Here is a 22,416-nt window from a genome sequence, read left to right as displayed (position 1 = left end):
TCACCCCTATTTAAAGGCAGATGGTGGGAGCACCTGGGTAGCTCAGTGGGTTGAGTCTCTGCCTCCGGCTCAGGTCATGATCTCATGATCTCAGGGTCCTGGGATTGAGCCCTGCATGGGGCTCTCTGCTCAGCAGGGAGCCTGCTTCCCCCCCCCCTGCCTGCCTCTCTACCTACATGTGATCTCTTTCTCTCTGTCAAATAAATAAAATAAAATCTTTAAAAAAAATAAAGGCAGATAGTGATAGAGGTAACTGTAGGTTCCATAGGAACCCAGAAAATGCACTTAACCTGTCCTGGAAGGATAGGGATTTTGTCCCTATTAGGTAACATCTGTGTGCAGTCTTTAAATATGAGTAAAGTTTGTTACATTGAGCAGGGACTAAAGGAGGGTGTCATGGGCAGAGATAATAGTGTGTGTTTGTGTGTGTGTGAGTGTGAAGACCAGGTGGTGGGAAAGCACCTCTGTGGGCCAAGAGCCATAGAAACCACCATGCTGCTGGGATTAAAAGAGGAGGATTTGGGCAAGGAGGATTGGGAAGAGAGCTTCTGAGCCTGCATGGGGGATGAATATGAAAGGAGGCAGGAGGTGGGGAGAAGGCTGGGGCTTGGTCCAGCTGGGAGAGGATGAGGCCTGAGCTGAGCTGGGCATGTGGCTGGGAAGAAGAGGAAGGGCAGAGAGAGGCAGGGCAGGAAGGACAGAGCCAGAGATTGATGGCTGTGAAGGAGGATGCTGAAGGAAGGGGCAAGGACAGCACATCGATCTGACCCAGTGACTGGTTCCAAAATGGGAACCCATGAGAAGGAGTAGGTTTGGGGGAACACCAAGCTCAAATGAGATGGGGTGAATGTCAGTGTTCTAATAAGTGGCTAGAGCCCTGAGGCTTGAGCCCACAGTCTGGAGATGGGGTTCTGCCTGTTGGGAATTGCTGAAATTTCCTTGGGGAGAGGTGAGTAGAGTGGAGTAGGAAGGGCTTCCAGGCACCATTTTATGAAAAGCCTCGAACATACAGAAGACATCTAGGGAGGAAATATGGGAGGAGTTCAGGCAAAGACCCAGCTAGCAGGCCCTCCAGCCAAAAGCCGTGAAGCTCCTCACGGGGTTGTTGTGAGGCTGGCTCAGAGAGCCAGGAGGAGTGCAAGATTTAGACGGGGGCCTGGCCATGGTAACTGCTCATAACCTTACTCCCATTTCTCCAGGAGAGTAATGGCAAGGTCTAGACTAGAAGTCACACAGATCTGCGTTCCAATTACCCTTTTGTCCTTTACTGGCGCCGGCAACTTGGGGAAATTACTCTTGACTTTCAGAGTCTTACTTATGAAGTTTGGCCAACTCTAGATGGTGTTGAGGAATACAGTTATTACTACATGATTCAGTATTTCTGAGTGAGAAGCAGGCCCACCCCTACAGCCTAAGGGCCAATTAGGGCGCGGTCCGCCTCCAAGTCAGACAACCCACACGACGGCTTGCCACTCACCCGGCGCCAGCCCCGCCCCCTTCCCGCGAGCCCACGCGCCCAGCCCCGCCCTCTTCTCTAGACGAATCAGCGCGCGATCCGCACGAGCCGCGCCCAGGGCGCGCTCTTTGGAGCCCTCTGCGTACCCCTCAGAGTGGGTTGCCATGGTCACCATTGAGCTTTGGGACTGAAGGGCTGACGGGAGCAGCCAGGGAGCGAGACAGAGAGAAAAGGAGACGGATTCTGATTGGCTGCTGCTTCGCTTCACCAGCGCCTCAGCCCTGTGCCTCCGGGAGCCTGACGCCTGGTCCCCTCTGTCCTGTCCTCCCGCCCCAGCGGTCTCCTGGGACGGGCGCAGTCAAAACCCTGAACAAACTTCTGGAGGCTGCTGCTAAAGGTGCAGAAACCCTTTTCTAACAAACGCGTTTTGCTTCGCGGGCGCTGGGTTGAAGTTGTCTCATGGTGTATCGGTTAATCCTCGGATGAGGGAAAAAAGGCTCAGAGGTTAAGCAGCCCTTCCCAATACCACACAGAGAGGTCTGAGGGAACCTGGTCTTGAATTGTAGGTTCATCTCGCCCCAGAAGCAACCCCCGCCCCATCTTTCCACTGCGCCCAGGGCGAAGTCGGGAAGTGAGGAGAGAGCGGAAAAGGTGACATTCGAGGAAAGAGCTGGAAGAGGGAGAGAGGGAAACGACAGAAGAAAGAAAAGATCTGAGGGAATCAGGCAGAGAAAAAAGAAAGCGATTAGGAATGAAAGGAAGAGTTTAAGAGGCAGAAAGAAGAGGAGAGAGAGGAGGCAGAGGATTAGGAAGCCGGGAGGGTGAAAAGAGACAGAAGTGCAGAGACTCAGAGAGATGGCGAACCGACACCCAGAGAGGGACAGAGACCTAGAGAAGGGGACTGGGACTCAGGGAAACCAGAGACCTGGTAGGTTGCAGGGAACAAGAGAAGGGGAAAGAAACCCAGAGAAGAGGACGGAGACCCGCAAGTGGGGTGGGAGCAGAGACGCGGGTGGGGAGGGACAGAAGCCCAGAGCGAGAGGAGGGGACAGAGCTGGGGCATGGAGGGAGACCAGAGCAGGGGGCAGACAGAGAATAGGGGTGGAGGGAGGGAAAGATGATTGGGGAAGGAGGAGGTGGGAAGAAAAGAGAGAGGGGACTGGGGAGATGAGGTACACCGGAGTAGCGACGCAAGCCCCGCCCGCGTATCCCGCACGCACACCGCGGGCGCAGGAAGGAGACGCAGACCAGAGCACACTGCAGGATCTTTATTCAAGTGGGGCGGGCGCGGCGCTCAGGGCGCATCCAGCACCAGCAGCTTGTGCATGTACGAGTTCAGCCAGTGGCGGCGCTCGAGGGCGGCCAGCAGCCGCGCGCGCTCCCGGAAGGCCGCGTCGTCCGCCAGGGCCAGGCTCCGCCGCGACAGCTGGGTGGCGGTTCCCGCCCAGGCCCGGCCGGGGGAACGGAGGCTGCGAGGAGACCAAAAGAGTCGGTTACCGCGGGTCCCGGACCCCCGCCCGCCGCCACCTGTACCTCCCGCGGTCTAATTCGAAGCCCTGTCCCTGCACTGTCTGTGGAGTGGCTCGGCGTCTGTCCTCTGTCCCCCTGCCTCCGGCTCGAAGCTCCCCGAGTACAGAGTCGGAGTCGATGCCTGTGTCCACCCCCAGCGCTCAGCGCCCGGCCTGATGCACACTAAGAACCCAGTAAACTTCGCTCAAGGAACAAATCGCTGCTGCTTCGGCTCCTCTCAAATCTCTCAACGCTTTCCTCAGAATCTTCTTGTACCTCTTCTCGCGCTGATTCCCTGTCCACACTCCACCTCTCTCCACCCCTGGTCTTCGTCCTCCTTTCCGTCCTCCTCCTCTCCATCCTCCTCTGCTCTGTGCCCCTTTCTCCTTGGGTCTGGTCCCACCTGTCTGAATCCCCGCCCCTCCCTGGGTGTCCCGGGCGCCGCGTGTACCTGAGAACCCCAGCTGGGGGCAGGGCGACTCCTGAGGCTGTGCGGTCGCCCCAGGGCAAAAGCAGCAGGAGCAGCAACAGCAGCAGCCGCACCCGGGGGCTCCTGGACACCTGGTGGGTCTCCATCACCTGTGGAGAGACAGGAAAGAGCTCAGTGAGGCCCACGTCCTGGCCCAGAACCCCGGATCCCACCACCCACCCACCTCCTGCGCCCGTTTGCAGGGCCCGCTACCGCGCAGTGGGCTCGGACAGCCAGGCAGCAGCCCCCTTATATCGCCTCCACAGCCCCCGCAGCGGGCAGTGACGCAGACCAGGGGGCTGGGGGCGCTGGGTCAACTCCCCCCACCAGGCTCATTAGGAGCCGCCAGCGGTAATGAGGAGCCAGGAGTGGGGGCCCTGCCTCTGCCTTGGCAGCCACCAACTAATTGGGACCAGGAGCTGGGACCTGAGGGGAAGCAGGAGGGGGAGAGACAGACAGACAGAGAAGTGGACACAGGAGGTGTGTCAGAGGGATAAAAATAGAGACCGGCAGAGGGACCATCAGAGCAGAAGCCAGAGACACAGAGAAAGAGACAGGGAAAGCAACAGAGGGACTGATAGGGAGAAGCAGAGACACATAGATGAAGTAACCATAAGAGGGAAGGACAAAGACAGAGTGACAGAGGGGAAGAAAGGGAGCAACAGAGGAGGAAGGAAAGAAGAAGTGGGGGAGGGGAGAGAAAGAGCCAGTTGGAGATGGAGGGAAGGGGCTCCGAGAAAGCCCTGAGATAGAAAGGCAGCCAGCTAGCACAAGGATGCCCAGAGAGAAATCCAGGCAGCAGAGAACCAAAAAAACAGAGTGCGAGATGGAGGGGGAGAAAGGCAGAAGAAGGCAAAATGTAATGGGGGCTGGGGGTGGGGCTGAAGGCAGGTGAAGTGACAGGCAAATCTGCAAAGAGGGGAAAGACAGGCCAGGGCCCCTAGGCTACCCTGTGCATGAGGCTAAGCCTTCCTGGGGAGGAGTTTGGGGGCTTTGTGAAGGCCCAGTCCCCTCACACTGGCTCTTAAGAGGGTGCTCTCTACACACTGGGGGGAGGTGGACCAAGGTTCAGAAGTCCTAAAGGGCAGTAGCAATCTGGGTACATGACTGGCAAGACATGGGACCCTGGACTCTTATTTCCCCAGAGAGGAGAGGCCTGGGAACCTGGATTCCTGAATCTACAGGGAGACAGCTGGAGGCCCAGACTCCTGGGTCTTCAAGTAAGAACCCATGGTTCTAGACTTGGGTTTGCATGTAGGAGATGGCAGATGTCCTGGATCCCTGGTTTCTTTTCTTCTTCTTCTTCTTCTTCTTCTTCTTCTTCTTCTTCTTCTTCTTCTTCTTCTTCCTCTTCCTCTTCCTCTTCTTCTTCCTCTTCCTCTTCTTCTTCATTTTATTTTTAAGATTTTATTTATTTGATAGCACAAGCAAGACTCAGAGCTCAATTCCAGGGCCCTTGGATCCTGACCCGAGCCAAAGGCAGACACTTAACCAACTGAGCTACCCAGGCACCCCTGGACGCCTGGTTTCAAAGAGAAGATAGTTTAGTTGGCCCATATCCCTCCACCAGATAGATGATCCAATCCCAACTCCCTTGCCTGTTCCAGAGATAATGTTCTTTATCTCTGTCCCTTTAAGAACACAAGGCTGTAGCCAGGTTCCCAGGATCCCCAGAGACAGGGTCAGGTGCGTCACCCACGCCCCTGGGACCCTACCTCCTGCTGCCCCTCCCGGAGCCATTCTGCAGCATTCACCGATCTCTGCGTCCAGCTCTGCTCATCTGCTGTTATCTTGGACCTCACTAAGCAGGTAAGAGACCCCAGGCCCCATTGGGGATGGCACCCCCACCCAGGTATCTGGCACCCCCACCTCCACCTGAGCACAAACCTAGGTGTCTGCCCCAGACCAATCCTGAGAGTCTGGGATCTCAGCACCATCCTCAATAAACAGAGTGACCAGAGTCCTGCCCCATCCAGAACCCTACACCCCTGTCTGCTGAGGGCCAAAGACTCGGAGTTTCCAGTCTCCTTTCTTTTTCTTTTCTTTTCTTTTCTTTTTTTTTTTTTTTAAGATTTTATTTATTTATCAGAGAGAGAGTGGGCGAGAGAGCAAGCACAGGCAGACAGAATGGCAGGCAGAGGCAGAGGGAGAAGCAGGCTCCCGGCCGAGCAAGGAGCCCGATGCGGGACTCGATCCCAGGATGCTGGGATCATGACCTGAGCCAAAGGCAGCTGCTTAACCAACTGAGCCACCCAGGCGTCCCTCCAGTCTCCTTTCTACCCTGTAATCCAGGTCCCCTAATCTTAATCCCTCAAAATTCTAGGCATCTGAACCTTCAGGGCTCTCCTAAGGACCTAGGAATTTAGACCCACAATGCCCATCCACCCTCTGGAAACTGGGGTGAACCCCCAGCAGTCTTCTCTCCCAGGTCCCAGGAGTCTCCCTCCTCCCTCAGATCCATGCCTGTCGGGCCCGCAGCCCACAGCCATTCCCTTCTGAGCCTCCTCTGGTGTAAACAACTGTGTGGTGAAGGTGTCCGCAGCCATGGGAGAGGAAGGGATCCTATGTCCCCTTGGAGGTCTACACCGTCTGAAATAGAAGTAGAGGAAGTCTGAGGCCGGTGAGGTCTGAGGTCCTTCCCAATTTTTCTGCGACCCCCTCGGGGAAACAGATAAGGAAATTAACTACGACTCCCAAGAAGCCCCGCGCCTCTGTCTCCCTTAGCTACGGCAGATATGGCCCCATAACCTTCAGGGAGTTGCAGCTGGGTTCCTCTCCTTTCCTGGGCGCGGAGCTCTGAGGGATCTCCGCCCACCTGGGGAACGGGGCGTGGTCTCATCGGTGGGCGTGGCCTCTGGGAGTGGGCCGGGGTTCCCGGCAGGCTTCCAATCTTAACCCTTTTCTTCTCCCTCCCCCGCAGCCATAGGCGTCTCCCAGAACTATGAAATCCCTCAGACCGATCCTCTTCTTCCTCGTCTTCCTCCTCGCCCGGCTGGGTTCCAAGGCCGACCCTTCGGCCTCGCCGCTTACAGGCTTCGACTTCCCTGAGATGGGCCACCCCTCTCAGACCTCCCCTCCTGCTTCTGAGAATGCCACTAGAGACTTGCCTAACCCAGACTCCCCTGCGACTGCTTACCCCGAACCCTCCAAATCACCTCATGCAGTTTCCCCTGAGCCCTCCCGCCTTGACTTCACTGAGACTACCAACCATGACCTCCGAGAAACCCCACACCCAGAGTCTTTTGAGAACCCTAAATTTAACTCACTCAATACCTCAATAGCAGACTCCCTGGAGACTCCCAAAATTAACCACTCCGAAATGACAGATCCAGAACCTTCTGAGACCCCCAAACCTGACGCGACTGACCGTCCACACCCAGAATCCCCTGAGACCCTCAAACCTAATCCCTCCAAAACCTCATATCCAGAATTTCCTGAGACCCCAAGCCCTGACCCTACCCAAACTCCACACCAAGAATCCCCAGAGATTCCCAAACTTAACTCCACCGAAGTCTCACTTGCAGAAGTCCCTGAGACCCCACATCCTGGCCCCACCAAGATTCTTCACCCCAAATCTCCAGAAACCCATAACCCTGACACCACCCAAACCCCAAACTCTGAATTCCTCCAGACCCTCCATCCCAACTCTACTGAGATCCCCCACCAAGAATCCCATGGAACTCACAACCTCGGCCCCACTGAAATGCCCCAAACAGAATCCCCCACACCCCAGTACCAAGATGCCACAGAGAACCCCATGACCTCTGACCCTGAGATCTCCGCCAGTCCTCACCCAGAATCGACTACACCTTTCAAGGTCAAAGCTACTGACCCAAATGAGCTGCCCCTGAGTCCCAAACCAGAAACCCCTGCAGTGACCCAGCCTGAGTCCCTTAAATTGCCCGCCTCAGTTTCTCCTGGGACAGTTGAGCTGAAGGCCTCCCAGAACGCTAGCCTGAAAGGGCATGATGCCCTTCTTCCCTCAGCCCGGATTGCGGGCCCCCCTGCTCCTCTGGGTTCCCCCAGTCAGCCGGCCCCTGCCACTCCGCGGGCCCCCCAGCGGCGTAGCCGAGGTGAGAGAGTCAGCACTATCATCGTGGTGGAACGAGTGGAGGAGACCGGTGAGGGGCCAGGACCTGGACTTCTGCGTCGGAGGGAGGAGGGGGCTGGGGGTCGGGACTCCTGGTCTGAGGGAAGGCGGCCTAGGGAACACCTCCCTCCCTCCCCCACCGCCTCCCACTCCTGAGTGCCAGGCAGGAGGCGACTGAGGGATCGTCTGGGGATGTGAGGGTGAAGGGAGGCCGGGGCTCCTGGGTCTCTGGAAGTAGAGGCTAGGAGTTTAGATTGCTCAATCCTTGAACCCTGGTCCTTCAGGCGTGACTCTGGTGGGGCGCCCCCGGGGTGCGACGGGCGGGGCCCTCTGCCTCTTCCTCGCGGGGACCGGACTGCTGATCGGCATTTTCCTGCTGCTCTGGTGTCTCTACCGCCGGGCGGCTCGACACCGGCCCTTCACACACCACCGACTTCCAAACGACGGAGATGAACCTGGTGAGCGACCCCTCACAGCGCCCTTCTCCTTGAATGACTGCATGTTTCTTTAACGCGGTTTTGCCTGGCACTTTAGGGCGCCCTGCCAAAACTCAGGTCCCCCAACCAAGGTCAATAGAAGTCCCGACCCTTCCATGATTCTGCCCCCCAATTCTCCGCAATTCCCGGCGACACGTCCAGCGCCGCTCCCAGTCCAGCTGGGAATTGCAACAGGCTGGGATCCCTGGATCCCCACAAGCCCTGCCCCTTCCCCCCTCCCAGAGGAGCCCTGTATACCCCGCCCTCTCCACTGCAGGCCCCGCCCTGCTGCTCCGACGCCACGCACCCCTCTTCGATTCTGGGGGGCATCGCCCTTTAATTTGAAAACCCAAGCCCAGAAAACAATCGGAATCCTCTTTCCCGCCTTCTCCTTGGCCAGCGGCGCAGCAGAGGGGACAGGACCCCTGTCTGCCTAGTGATGCCCTCTCCCCTTTGCTTCCACAGTTATGCATTTGGAAGCCCCGAAGGACCCCTACGACCTTTACTTTTATGCCCCGGATGCTTGGGTCCCTTCACACATCGCCACTAAACAGCCACCGCCCACCCCCCCGCTGCCGCCCAAGCTGCCCCCGCCGCCCCGCGGGAACCGCCCCCAGAGCCTGGAGCCGCTCTCCCCCGCCACGCTCCCCAACAATTTCGTGTGAGCCCCACTCGCGTCCTGCCAGACCCGCGCCACCCCGCACGGAGATAGGACCCAGAGGTCCTTTCCTCCCGGCACGCTTTGCTGCATAGTAGTCCTCTCGGATAGGACGTTCAACACACTGAGATGCTTTCGCTGTGACCGGAGAACACATTCTGAGGCCGAATAAATCAAGTGTTCCTCTGACTAGACCCCTACTCTGGCCTGCTTCCTGGGAGAGGACGGGACTGGGGCCCCGGGACTCTTGGTCTGACTGGATGAGGGAGCTGGGGGCCCAGGCTTCTCTGACCGCCAAGGCCGATGACGGCTGAGTGTGTACACCAAAGCATTTTATTGGGAGTGAGGCAGGGTTTACAGTCACAGAGACGGAGACACAAAGACACAACCCTGCTCCAGGGGAAAACACCCCTCTCTCCCAGCCCCATTCCCTTTCTGGGATTCCATGACTCCTCCTGCATATGGTCCCCAAATTCTAAGCCGAAAGAGGGGAGTCTGAGAAGGGAAGGATCCCAGATTTTGAGTCGTTTAGCCCCTGAGGGACACAACAAATGGCCACTGAGAAAACAAGAGTAGTTCGAAACCACCCAGGAGAATAAAGTGCAAGGAATTAAGGGGAAGAGGGGCATCTGGAAACCACCACAGGGAAGTTCAATGATGGTGGCTTCACACCATTGAGTTGATGGTCTTGAGCAGCCACTATTCAGACCTGAAAACATGTCAGAAAAAGGTGCGTGGGGGTGGAGAGAGGCATAGTGTTAAAACCGTCATCTTGCTTCCCTAGACATTGTGCTAAGCTAGGGAGAAGGTCTTGGGGAATTTGGTGCTTCAGCAGAACCTGCTGGTGAAGGGAGAGGGTTGCGGGGAGGGGGGAGGGGGCTTGAAACCGCCATTCTCCCTCAGAAACGCTGGTGAGAATCGATCCCTAGAATGGCGGGGATGGGCGGTTGGTTAATCCAACCTGGAAAATGCAAAATGGAATGGGGAGAGGTTTGTAACTTCTAGAGGAAGACCTTGAATGTTTCTGAAAGGCGAGGAAGGCTGAGTAGTCTGGGGGTGGGGGTGGGGGTTAGCCCGAGAGTTGGGGGGGTGGTTAAAGGAAAGAGCCGGGATAGGGTGCCTCAAAACCACAAGAGAGAGTAAAAGATTGAACTGTCCATTCAAATAGAGCCCTGAAAGGAGAGATTTGAAACCACTGAGGCAGAACAAGTGGAGAAGGAAAACCTTTGAAGGGAACTTGGGTATCCTTGAAACTGCCAGTCTGCAGCTTCACTACCCCTGAGAGGCGCGATTGGGAGGGGAAGAGGACTTGACCGCACTGGGGAAGAGGGCAAATGCTTCTTAGGCCTGCAGCAGGACAGAGAGAACTGGGGTTCCTTGACAGTCAGTCAGGCCAGTGATGTGTGGAATGGAGGTCCTGGAAACTGCCATTCAGTGGGAGGCACATGGTCAGTAGTCCCGGACAGGGGGTGGGGGTCTTGGGGGCTGAAATGTGCTGTGTGTGGCCCCATAGGAAGGAGGGGGGGCGGGAGGAGCCCCAGGGGGTTCAGCGTCATCCTCCATTTCGCTTTCGTCGCTGCCAGCCAGCTGGTCATGGCCAACGAAGCCACACTTCTCTTCGCTCATCTCCTCAGGCTCCGCCCATGGCTGCTTCTCCCCGGAAGCGAAGACCCCGTAGAAGATGACACCCCCGTAGTGCACCAGGGAGGCAATTAGGAATACATACTGCCACTCCTCCCGAGTCTGTGGGGGGACAAAGGGGAGGTGAGGTCAGAGGACAGAGAAACAACCCGAGTGCACAGAGAGGGAGGCAGGGATCCAGAGGGAAGCAGAGAGACCAGGAGAGGGCAGGGATGGAGGCCAGCGACGGTGAAGCCGGTCAGGGAGGTCCCATACACAAACTGGGAGGGCAAGTGGGTCAGGACTGGCGCACGGACCTTGTGCTTAGTCATGGCACCCACGATGATGGGGCACACCATGCCTGACAACGTGCCCACGCCGTTGGAGATGCCCATGAGGATGCTGGCGTAGCGCGGGGCGATGTCCAGGTGGTTCACGTTGAACCCTGGGGAGGCAGCCAGAAGGCGTCACTCCAGATCACTCCCCATTGAACCACACTCGGGAGACTTCCCGCCGCCAAAACGCACCTCCTCCCATCGCAACCTCCCCCGTCCCTCCTGCTCTTTCCAGGCTGCCTTTTGCCAGGCTGGGAGGTCCCCTTCCTGAGCCAGGAAGTTCCCTGCAGAACTGTCCCGAGTCCGCCAAGCTGCGGACTCGCGGTTCTCACCAGAGATGGCGAAGCCGCTGAAGCCCACCGCGAGGACCAGGAAGGAGATGGCCACGCCCTTGGAGTGCGAGTAGCCGACCACCAGCAGCAGCGTGGCTTCCATGCCGAAGCCTAGAGGGCCGGAGGGCCGTGTCCTCTGAGCGTCGGCGGCCTCACACCGCCCTTCCAGCCCCAGGCCGGCCACCACCTCCATGCCTGTCCCGTTCAGCCTTCTTTGTGTAGCATTCCGCCTGCGCCCGTCCTAACCAAAACCTCACCTCCCTAACGTCCGCGACCACGCGCCCCAGAGCCACCACGGCCCCGGCTAGGCCCTCCATGGCCCCACTGCCTACCTAGGCCGCGCGCTGAAGACGCAGGGTCCAAACCCCACCCGTGCACCTCCCCACCTTTCTTCGGTTCTCACTGATTGGGCAGCACGCCCCGCAGACCTCTCCAGGTCCCCCATTCATAACCCCTCTAGATAGCCCAGTTCCCGTCCTGCTCCGCCCGTGTAGGCCCCGCCCTGCCAGACCGAACTTGGTCTCCTCGGGGCTCCACCCGATGGTCACACCCGCCTTGTCCTTCCACCTGGTGGGCCTCGAGAGGGCCGCTGGAGATTCTGTTCATCCAAGATGGGCCTCACCCGGTCTACGCCTTCTTGGACACGCCCCTGACCCCACCTCCGACCTCCGGGGGATCCCGCCCCGCCCCGACTGTCCCAGACGGTGCGCAGGGCCCCGCCCCACTCACCTCCACAGTTCATCAACTTGCGCACGTTAGTGGTGGACATGATTCGGCGGCTCCTCAGGAAGTCCGCGATCTGGCCGCCGATGGGCACGATGATGGTCATGACCAAGTGGGGCAACGCTGACACCAAGCCCACCTGCGCCAGAAAGCATACAGAGCGAGGGCTCAGGGGCGGCTGGCCCGCATCTCCACCCGATTCCTGTACCTTTGGCTCCTCCCTGCCCCTCGTTCCAACCTCTTGGGATCCAGGCCCGCTGCTCCATCTCCCCCCGCTGCGCCCCCTGCCTTTCCTTCCTGGGCCAAACCTTGCTGATCTCGAAGCCGAACACCTCTTCGAAGTAGGCGGGCTGGGAGATAAGGAGCAAGTAGAACGTCCAGCTGCGGCAGAAGTTGGCCACGATGATGGCATAGACTGGCATGGACGTGAAGAAGCGCCGCCAGGGTGTGTTAAATTTCTGTGGAGGGTCGGGGAGGTGGAGAGGAGAGGTCGCTAAGATAGAGACCTGGGCTGGGCTATCTCCGTGTCTCTTCAGGTACCCAATCATAGTCCCACAGAGACTCAGGTTTCCCGACCTCACCAAAACCTCCACGGGCGCAGGGGCGCCAACTTGACCATGTCCCTGTGGGGACCTCGGCATCCTAGCTTCACAGTGACACTTCATAGTGACCCTTCATGAAGATCCCTTCATGCAGGTGTCCCGCCTCTGCAGTGCCCCACAGGTGCATAGGTGTCCGGACCCCACGATGACCCTCAGGGACGCGTAAATGTGAGCCCGGGAATCTATTTCCATTCCATTATACCGCCTAATTCTAGCCTCACTCATCCCAAGGTCTGAGTGAATCCTCCACATTCAAGCCCGCTTCTGCTGGCTTAACCACGCCCCACATGGGTTCTGTCCTCAGCACCTGCTAATCCTTTCTTCTCCGCGCTTTAGCTCCGCCTCCTAGGTTCTAGCCCCGCCCACCGCACCTCCCAGTTTGGTCTCCTCTGAGAGTCTAGGGAAACCCACCACGGTCTACACACTGTGGAGGTTCGAAGCCTCCTCTTCTCCTGCCTCCCTGCCTGAATATCTCTCCTTGCCCCATGGCGCCTCCGCCCCCGCAGGCTTGGGCCCTGACCGTGACCGGGTTCATGAGTTTGGCGCTCTCGCCGATGGCGTCCTCGATGTACTTGCGCTCCTCTTCCGAAATGCTGGGGTGCAGAGCCGGGGACTCATAGGAGACGAGCAGCCAGAACAGGTACCAAAAGATCCCGAAGCTGCCTGGGGAGGGTCAGGAGAGGGATGGAAGCGAGGTGACGACCGGCCTCGCTCCACCCCTGTGCCACCCAGACCAAGGCGTTCGGGGCCCCTCACCGTAGACGTAGAACACAGAACTCCATCCTGAGTACTGCACCAGGACCCCAGCGAGAGGCATCGCGACCACCGCCCCAGCATAGGAACCTGAGGGGGAGGACGCAATGTGTAGACCAGGCTCATCTATTCTCAGATCTGGGAATGGGGCCTCCCAGGCCCTGCCTTCCGGGGACACAGAAGTACAGGCCACAGTCCCTCTTCCCTCAGACCCGCATGTCCAGATCCCAGCCCCTTCTGCTCACCGCAAAAGGCTGTTGTTGCCAAGCGACTCCGCTCTAAGGGAGGGGCCCATTTGCTCCAGATGCCGTGGCAGGCAGGGTACGTGACCCCCTAGGAAGGAGAAAGCTAAAGTCAACGAGAAGAGGCGGAGTGAGAACAGGCACAGGGCAGTATGGAGCAGGGCTTTACCTCTACCAACCCCTGCAGGATCCTCACGAAGATGACACAGCCATAATGGACTCGGGCAGCAGAGGGGATCAGCATGTTTAGAGTGGATGTAGCGACAATGGCAAAGCCGAAAACCCTGGTGGGAAGAGTCCATAGTACAAGAATGGGGTCCAGCGATCCCACCAAAGCTAGGATTCTATTCTTTCTAACCGCGGAGGGCCAGGCCTTGTGATCCCCCAGAACCTCCGCCCCCACCTTCGTTGCAAATCTTACCTCCCACAACCACAAACCCCGCCTTTCTCTAAGACCCCGCCCCCAACCCAGGCCCCTCCTATCCCCCCTCCCGCCCGGAAATGCCAGGCCACACCTTCTAAGTAGTTCCCGCCCACCTTGAGAACCCAGCCATGTACCTGTTGGCTGCGAATTTTTGGCAGATAAATCCTCCGGGAATCTGGGTGACAATGTAGCCCCAGAAAAAGGAGCCGTGTATGAGGCCAACAGTCTCTGGATCCCAGTTAAATTGAGCTTTCTGCGGGCCAAAAGGCATGTCAAACCAGTGGCCCAGGCTCTGACCTTCCACCAATCAGCACAGATAGATTTACTCCCTCAGCCAATCAGCAACAAGGACCCAGAGGGATCCTTGCACTACAGTTAGCAGCCAGGCCTGTCCCTGCCTGGAACCCTCGCTCTGCCTGCTTCCCGGGACCAGGGCCCCTTCTCTGAATGTCTGGGGGCCCGTCAATGGGGTGGGGACTGTGTCTCCACTTACTTCTCTTAACCAACCTACGAACTGTTTGCGGAGTGACTGGGGCGGGGGTGGGGGTCTAGTCAGGGATGAGAAGCAGCTGAAGGTGTGAAGGTGCGAGGTAGACCCGTGCCTAAGTCGGGAATTTTTCCTAAGGTAGGGGCACGGCCTACACCGGAGTTAAAATAGGGAGAAAGTGGGGCGCCTGGCTGGCTCCGTAGAGCATGCAACTCTTGATCTTGGGGTTCCAAGTTCGAGCCTCCGGTTGAGTGTAAAGGTTACATTAAAAAAAAAAAAAAATAGGGAGAAAGTCTGAGGTGAGGCGGCCTTCAGGTAAAGGCCAGAGCAGATGAAGCAGGATGTAGCGGAGACAGAACTTCAGAAAAGCCAGGATCAAACTTCAGTGTGGGGCCCCCGATGGGACTGGGATTAGGTTGTGACGCTGGGACAGGCGTGGGTGGCAGGTGGAGCAAAGTTGCTAGGAGCTTTACAAGGGAGCAGGGGCAACATGCAGGAACCCCAATACCGGCGCTGAGTCTGCATTTGTAAATCATGGGCCTGAACTAAATAGGCGCTGGGCTTCATTTAGGTCTGGGGCAAGGCTTAGGAAGGGGAGAGCCCTGAGGCAGAAGGGAGCCAGCCATAGGGGGACGCGCAGATGGGCGGGGCTGCTCAGGCTGGGGTTAGAAGGGGCTTGGCCAGGGCTTCGTCCGGGGGAGCGTGACGTCATCAGAGGGCGTGGGCAGAGCTAGGTGGGCCCGCGTGCCAGGCCACGCCCTTTAACTACCTGCACCACCACGTGGCCTCCGCGGTGGGTCGTGCTGTTGTTGACCATGGAGACGATGGCCACGCCCAGGTTGCAGCGGATACCAAAGCTGATGCAGAAGCCCAGACCGCTCATGATGGCGATAATGTAGCGACGAGGGAGACCGAAACAGGTGCAGTCCACTACAGGCGGGTCCCGGGTCTGCGTCGTCACTGGGCGCCCATCGGCACTCAGCTCTAGCGTCTCTGCACCTTCCTGTCGCTTCTCCAGAAGGCTGAGGGGCAGCAAGAGTCCAACACTCTCGTAAGTCCAGGTAGCCTCTGGCCACCTCCTCCCCACGACACGGGAGTCCAGGGCAAAACCTGCTGCTTTTCAAGATCCTAAAGATCCTAAGCCCGCAGTCCCTCCTTCCCCAGGAGTCCAGGAACTTCTCTAGCTTCCTTTCCCCCCACCCCCGGGATCCAGGAAGCTGGACCCCCTCTCTCCATCCCCTTCAGACCAGAAACTCACGCTGCCAGCCCCCTTCTCCTGCAGACTCAGGTGTGGAGGTCCTCAATCCCCCTTTCCCCCAGTCCCATTATCTCTGGACTCGGGAGTTTTAGACCCCAAACTACACTTGGTAATCCAAGAGTCTGTGCCCCCAGCCCCCACCATGAGGCCCAGAGACTCTTTCCAGCCCCCTCTCCCAGATATGAGTCTATTTGAGGAAGCAAAAGGCGCTAAGGAGATGCTTCAGCAAAGGTGTCAAAAGAACAGATGCTTCTCAGCCACGTCTGCTATATATACCGCCCGCCCTCCTCCCCTGCCCCCAGTGGCGTGCCCTTCCCGGCTTCCAGGCCCCAGGTGTGGGGCTGACTTCCAGCTGATGCCCTTCAGACACCAGAAGCCCATTCCTTGGGGCGGGGGAGAAGTCAGGGTCCCTAGAATCCAGCAGCCCAGCCAGTCATCCCTGGGGAACCTTGAGTTCAGGCTGTCAGCTAGGGGATAGGAAGAGGGGGGGTGGCGGGTGGTGTCCTGGCAAGGGACAGATGGCCCTGGTAGGGGGATTGGCTCAGTCCCCAGCGTGGCTCTCGCCCCCGCCCGTTCTGGAACGGGGATTGAGTCTGTGATGATGGATAGCGTATTTGGAGAGCCACCTCACACCCAGAGAGAGGTTGCCGGGAAAGAGAGGTGCCCTGAGACAGGTGTGCAAAGACCCAAAAGGAGGGCGACAGAGATGGGAGGGGGACAGAGGCAGAAACAAAAAGATCAGAGATACAGATGGAGGGACAGAGACCAGAGAGAAAAGAGGGAACAGAACAGGGACCCTAGGAGGGAAGGGGACAGAAACTCAGAGATGGAGGGGGAACAGAGACCCAAACATAGGTGGGGACAGAAACCCAAAAGAGAGGCTACAGATGCAGAGACCAGAACGTTGAGAGAAAGATGGAGAGACTGGGAGACCGAGGAGAGACGTGATTTGTGAGATTCGGCCCATCTCTGAGGCGGGTACGCAGCCAGGGGATCGGGCTGGATCCCAGGAAGGGGCTAGAACAGATGGAGGCGAGGGAGACTGGGACGGGGGAGGAAAGAACAGCCAGACGGTCTGGGGGGAGGCGGGTGGAAGAGATGAGAGAACACAGCCACCCTCCCCATCCTAGAACTTAAGGAGGTGGGGGGGGCGCTAAGAAACGGGGGTGGGAGAAAGAGCCTCGGGGAGTGGACAGAACCCAGGAGGGTAGAGGAATGAGAGCCAGAGAGAGGGGGAATAAATGCCCCAGAAGGACAGTGCAGAGTGGTGGGCGGTCCCCACCCACCGCGGGGTGGGGACCGCCCACCACCCCAAGTCAGAACTCAGAACGTGCCAGCCAATGCGATTAGACTTTGACCCAGAACCCTGTGGTTGCTATTTGACCCTGACACTCAGGAGGTGCTCATAGCCCCTGAAATTTGATACTCAGTCTAATACTCCATTGTGTCCGGATCTCTGACCGAGGCTTTCTATTTTTTAAATTTTATTTTATCTATTTATTTGTCAGAGAGAGAAAGAGGGAGAGAGAGGGAATCCAAGCAGGGAGAGCGGCTGGCAGAGAAGCAGGCTCCCCGCTGAGCAAGGAGTCCAATGCGGGACTCAATCCCAAGACCCTGAGATCACAACGGAGCAGAAGACAGACGCTCAACTGACTGAGCCACCCACGCACCCCATGACCAAGGCTTTCTAAATGGGATGTGGTGGGGGCTCCCACACCTAGAAAATGGGAGCAGGGGTAGAATGTGAGGTTACGGAGAGGGAACCTCCAAGTGATACTGATCATCTCAGGATAGGAGAACCAGGGGCTCAGAGATGACATGACCCAAGTGCTTCCCCTCCCCACCAGAGAGAGGGGAGAGCCTGGAGGGAGATCCTCCTCCCTTTTCTGGGAGCCTGGAACTCAGGTCTGAGGACTTGAGGAGGAGGAAGAAGCTGCCCTTAGGAAGCAGTTCACCAAAATGAAGACGATGTCGCAGTCTCCCTCTCTGTGTCTCTGTCTTTGCTTCTCTGGGGTTCTCTGTCTGCTCCCCTGCTGCCCCAAGCCTCTATTCCCTTATATCCCTTGGTACTGTCTTCCCATTGCACAGCTAAGGAAAAACTGAGGTTCAGAAAGCAGAAATAGCATGTCCAAGGTCACACACCAGAGTAGTTATGGGTCCTGATCATCTCCTGGCCCCCGGGATCGCCCCAGTCAAGGCCTGGCTCTCAAGAAGGAGAAACCTTGGTGCCTGTCTCTCCTGTATCCCCCTTCCTCGTGCATCCTTGCCCCAAGTCACTCTGGGTTACTGCCTGTTTCCTGGGCTGAGGGAGTTCCCCACCCACTCTGGGATCACTCATCTCATCTCGAGGAAACTGTAGCCTCCATCCCCAGCTTGGGAGGGGCTGCCCTGGGTTCAAATGATAGCACTTGTACTTATCTGTGGATTTCTCCCCTTGTTGAACTGAGCCTCAGTTTCCCCAGTTTTGTCTAAAGGATTGAATGGAATCAGGGAGTTATGCCCGATATGGGGCAACCCCAGGGTTCAGATGCAGTGATCTTCTCAAACTCCACCTCCTTGGTGAGTGTCCTGGTGGGAGCTCTGAGCTCTGGGGTCTGTGGGTTGGGGGGGGGGGTGCTCAGGAGGCAGCTCAGAGAGGTGAAAGTTAGGCACAGACAGACTGAGAAAAACCCAGACACAGATGAGAAGCAGGGACCGAGGGAGGGGGCCTGCGGAGCACATCCCTCCTGCCACCCCCCCCTTCCAGCCCCCTCCGTCAGCACGTCTCTCTCCCTCTCCTGACTTCGCACTGATGTATTTTGAGAAACTCGTGAAAGGAGGCGAGAAAAAGGGTGGGGAGGGGCTGGAAGATTGGGAAAAGAAGGGGTGAGGTTATCTCAGCTCCCCCTCCCCTCACTGCACCATCTTCCTGCCCCCTCCCTTCTGTCCAGCCTTATTCCCATCTCTCCAGTTCCTAGAGGGTGAGAGACCTTTGGGGCTAGGAGGTGACCTGCGGCGAGCAGGACTAGTGTTCGTCTTAGAAAAGGACTTGCACAGCCTAAGGAGATGGACTGAGGGTCAACTAAAGATAGGGTCAGGACTAAGGGGACAGTGTTGGAGGGAACGGCAGCAGGGGCATGGTGCTGATGGGGCCCTCTCCTCCCCGCACTATGGCCAGATATTTTTAGGCTTCTCCGCAGCTGAGTAATTTCTCTGATTTGAAGCCAGGGCTGGGGTTGGGGGTGAGAGGCTGGGGGGAGGTGTCCAGACTGCCCTGGAGACACTCAGGTCACTGGAGTCATCTCCCTGGATGAAAGGAAGTCCTTCCTAGCTCTAGTCTATATCCTTTGGGAAGTCTACGATCGCCCAGGAGCCTCATTTTTGGCCTGCAACTTCTTTCTCCCCCAGAAACCCAGGATACCTTGGCTTCTCCTCCCAGCTTAGCTCTCCTCAAGGACAAGGACCAATGGGCCCCAATCCGCTTTAGCTTCAGATTAAACTCTCTGAGAGATGGAAACTGAGAAGACACATTGAGATGGAAACACACAAGATGGGTGATTAAAAACCCAAAGCAAGGGGGACAGACACCCAAAAGGAAAGAGTCGGAGACCTAGAGAGAGGGCAGCAGAGACTTGGGGGGTGGGGGACAGAGACCCAAAAGGGGGCAGAGATCCGAAGAAAGGAGGCAGAGTGAAGATAAGTAAACGGAGAGCAAAAGTGGGGAGGAGGGTCAGAGACCCAGGAGAGGAAAAAAGGATAAAGTCTGGGGTGGGGTGGGGCACGGAAAAATGAACGAGGTGATGGATGAGACTGGACCAAGGAGAGGGGACCACGAAAAAAGGAGGGAGAAAACCGGACAGATGGGTGGAACCCCCACCCACGGGTATCGCCCGTCCATCTGTCTGTCCAGGCCCGGGTGGGAATGTGCGTCCTCCGCGGACCCTCGGGCTCTTTCCCGCCCAGGACCCTCACCACGCTCACCGGTGCAGCCTCCCGAGGGCACGACCCGCTAGCTTCCGAAACTCCTCCTGACGGAACTCCATGGTGGCTGCCCCTGCCGCCGGTCCCCCCGCCGGTCCCCCCGCCGATCCCCCCGCCCGCGGGCCCGGGCAGCCGCGTCCGGGTTCCCGGGGTCCGCCCCGGCCCGGCCGGCCCCGCAGCTCCGCTCGGGGGGAAGGAGGCTGCGTGTGCTGGCTGCCTAGGGGCAGTAGCTGGACTCAGCGTCGGGGGCGGGGCGGGCGGTGGCGATGCCCCGCCCATCCCCGATAGACCACGCCTCTTGAGTTCTAGTCCCGCCCCCTTTCGTAGCCCTCCTGCTCCGTTCTGCCCCTGCCCTTTCATTCCAAGACCACGCCTCTGGGCTCTGAACCCGCTCCTTTGAGTTGCATCGCCCCAGTTCTATCGCTTCCCAGAGTTACTTCCCCGTTCCATCCCCCCAGCTCCTTTTCTTTGCTCTCTTCCCGAGTTCTCTTTGCTCACCTGAGGTTTCCCTCTCCTTTTTAGTTCGCCCTAATTTCGTCCTTGCTTTTCGTCCCCTACGGTTCCATCTTCTGCGTTTTCATCCTCCCAGCCCATCCCTGCGAGTTTCTGTGCCCTCCAGTTCTACATCCCGCCCCCCCGATTTCCATCCCCATCCCTCGCCATCCTCAGTTCTAACTTCCTCATTCAGAGGGTGCTTTTCCCATTCAGGGAATTCTTTCCCCCTGAATTCCGACCCCCATTTCGATCCACCCATTGTCCCCTCCAGTTCTTCCCCCAACCGATTTCTTCCCTCTTGGTTTCCATCCACTGTTTCCATCTTTCCTTTTTTTAATTCTATCCCCTTCCAATTCTATTTCCTCTCGGGGCGCATGCCCCTCCTGATTCTTTCATCTATTTCCTTCCCCTCTGAGTTCCATCTCTCAGTTACACGCCCGTCCCCATTAGCGACCCCCTTAATTCCCAACCAGCCTGGAATCTATCCCACCCTTTGAGTTCCGTGCCTACTCCCTCCGAGTTCTCTTCCCGCCCCTTGAGTTCGGTCCCCTCCCCTGAGATCTGTCCCTGCCCTAATTTTTGCCCCCTCCCCCTGGAATCGCTCCGTCGGAGTTCTGTCCCCACCCACTGACTTCTTTCCCCGCCCCCTGAGTTGTGTCCCCTCCTGCTGGAGTCTGTCCCCGCCTTCTTACTCCATCTCTGCCAGCCCTGCCCCTTTGGGGTTGAACCCGGACTGTTTCTCCCGCCCAGGTCCTGCCCCTGCTCCTTTCGCCAGACCAGCCCTTCTCCCCGACGCTGAGTCCACCTCCAGATCCAAGCCCCGGGAGGGTGCTCCTTTCCTCACCGCCTCCCTGAGTCGGGCCGCAAATGCATTTGGGATTAAATTTTCATGATGTGGCACAAGCTCTCACGGGGGTAGGGAGGGAGCAGCCGGCGCGGCGGACGGGCGCCACGGACCCGGTGGCCCAGCAGCCACTGCCCGCCACGGCCTCCCGTTTCTCGCCTTGTCCCGCTGGGTCTCTGGGTCTCCGTTTTGCCTATGTTTGCGAAACCCCCGGACTCCCGGGTAGGGGGAGGTTGGGGGCTGGGACCACAGGGTCTGAGGGAGGAGGGGCTGGAGACCTGGACTCCTGGGTCTGAGGAAGAGTAGCCCGCGGAGCCGTCTACTAGCACCACCCTGTGGCAGCAGAATTCCCGACCCGGGTGCGGAGGCGGCGGCCGCGGCTCCGGGCCAGGTGTGAAGGTGGAGCAGATGGTGAAGAGGAGGGAGTAGGAGGGGGGCGCCGGCCGCTGCCAAATCTCGGGCCTTCGCCGGAATCATCACCATGGAGACCAAAGAAGGCTGAAAGGACCCAGCTCCACACTTTTCTGGGACCTGGGAATGAGTTCCTCGGCCGCCCACGGAGGGTCCCCGTGCGAACTACAAGTCCCAGTGGCCACTGGAGCTCACCGTTTGCTTCGGAAGAGCCGCGCTCTCCGAGGGCCGCTGGGAGTTGTAGTTTTCTGAGACACCAGGCCGAGACTGCGAGACGCCCTCTGGTGGACGAAGCGCCACGTTCGGTCCTTCATAGGTCCAAAGACCCCACATTGGAGGTTATCCCCCTACCTTTCCACCTCTTCACCATCTATCTGTTCCTATTTCCCTACCCAGTTCAGTCCTTTCTAACGACACAAATCTCGCTGTTCTTCCAACATTTACCACTGAGGTTCCTCCACTTACCTATCCTCCTAGGACTCATGGAAGGAGAGAGGTGTCAATCATGCATTAACTCAACATTCTTGAGTTCCTTCTAATTCTAAAGCATTATCACACCACAGGGGCATACATTCAACGAGGTAACCCTGGATGCCAGACACGGCCAGATTCTAACTCAGCCAGAGAAAGCTTGAAGTTTGAAAAGTTTCCCAGAGAAAGCTCAATGAAAGGGATGACTTGGGAGGGGGCGGAGGGAGGGCCCACAGGAGAGGAAACAGTACTTGCAGAGTCATGAAATGAGACATAGTTTGGTGGGATTGTGAATTGAAGCACCATTCCAGGAACAGGAAGCTTGTCAGGATGAGAGGTAAGAGAGGCTAGAGATGATGGCACACATCAGATGACCAGCGGACTCAGGAAAGGTCCCCTGGGAGGGCAAGACAATTAGACACTTCCTGGGTTTTACTGGAGGAAACAGACTGAGAGTAAGGACGGGAATAAAATGAGGCATAGGGGCATCTGCCTTTGGCTCAGGTCATGATTGTGGGGTCTTGGGACAGAGCCTCACATTGGGTTCCCTACTCAGCAGGGAGTCCCTCTAGTCCTCCCTCTGCTTGTGCTCTAATAAAAAAGAAAAAAGAAGCGACAAGGGGGCCACACCAAACATGCCTGGGGTGCTAGGCTGAGGGCCTGGGACCTTCTCCTGGGGCACTAGGGAGCCAAGGAGGGGATCTGAAAAAGAGAAGGGAGGGTCAGCTATGGGACCTTGTGGGATAAGAGGGGAGAGACTGGAGACCAGGAGCCCGGGGAGAGGATCTGGAGAGGGAGAGG

At 57.8% G+C, this 22,416-nt stretch overlaps 3 protein-coding genes across 3 annotated transcripts; 1 reads left to right on the top strand and 2 right to left on the bottom strand.

Annotated features, from left to right (window-relative positions):
• Positions 1–1,583: 1,583 nt before the first annotated feature.
• Positions 1,584–8,802, top strand: GFY (golgi associated olfactory signaling regulator). The gene is made up of 5 exons (XM_059152227.1): positions 1,584–1,853; positions 5,073–5,243; positions 6,355–7,555; positions 7,809–7,982; positions 8,466–8,802. Exons 3-5 carry the CDS (start codon positions 6,376–6,378, stop codon positions 8,663–8,665), a joined length of 1,554 nt encoding a protein of 517 aa, XP_059008210.1. The 5' UTR covers positions 1,584–1,853; positions 5,073–5,243; positions 6,355–6,375; the 3' UTR covers positions 8,666–8,802.
• Positions 2,745–3,541, bottom strand: PTH2 (parathyroid hormone 2). Its single transcript, XM_059152228.1, has 2 exons — positions 3,417–3,541; positions 2,745–2,925 (listed from the first exon to the last, which is right to left on the bottom strand). Exons 1-2 carry the CDS (start codon positions 3,539–3,541, stop codon positions 2,751–2,753), a joined length of 300 nt encoding a protein of 99 aa, XP_059008211.1. The 3' UTR covers positions 2,745–2,750.
• A 167-nt stretch (positions 8,803–8,969) lies between the features above and the next one.
• SLC17A7 (solute carrier family 17 member 7) lies at positions 8,970–19,524 on the bottom strand. The gene is made up of 12 exons (XM_059153717.1): positions 19,395–19,524; positions 14,946–15,198; positions 13,824–13,942; positions 13,435–13,549; positions 13,269–13,356; positions 13,027–13,113; positions 12,791–12,933; positions 11,977–12,126; positions 11,675–11,807; positions 10,946–11,056; positions 10,596–10,723; positions 8,970–10,401 (listed from the first exon to the last, which is right to left on the bottom strand). The coding sequence occupies exons 1-12, from the start codon at positions 19,454–19,456 to the stop codon at positions 10,108–10,110; spliced, it is 1,683 nt and encodes a 560-aa protein (XP_059009700.1). The 5' UTR covers positions 19,457–19,524; the 3' UTR covers positions 8,970–10,107.
• Positions 19,525–22,416: the final 2,892 nt, after the last annotated feature.

Source organism: Mustela lutreola, chromosome 16 (genome assembly GCF_030435805.1).
Source record: "Mustela lutreola isolate mMusLut2 chromosome 16, mMusLut2.pri, whole genome shotgun sequence".
Lineage (NCBI taxonomy): Eukaryota > Metazoa > Chordata > Mammalia > Carnivora > Mustelidae > Mustela > Mustela lutreola.
Note: the sequence above shows the minus strand (reverse complement) of the source record. Positions and strands in the feature narration are given on the sequence as shown.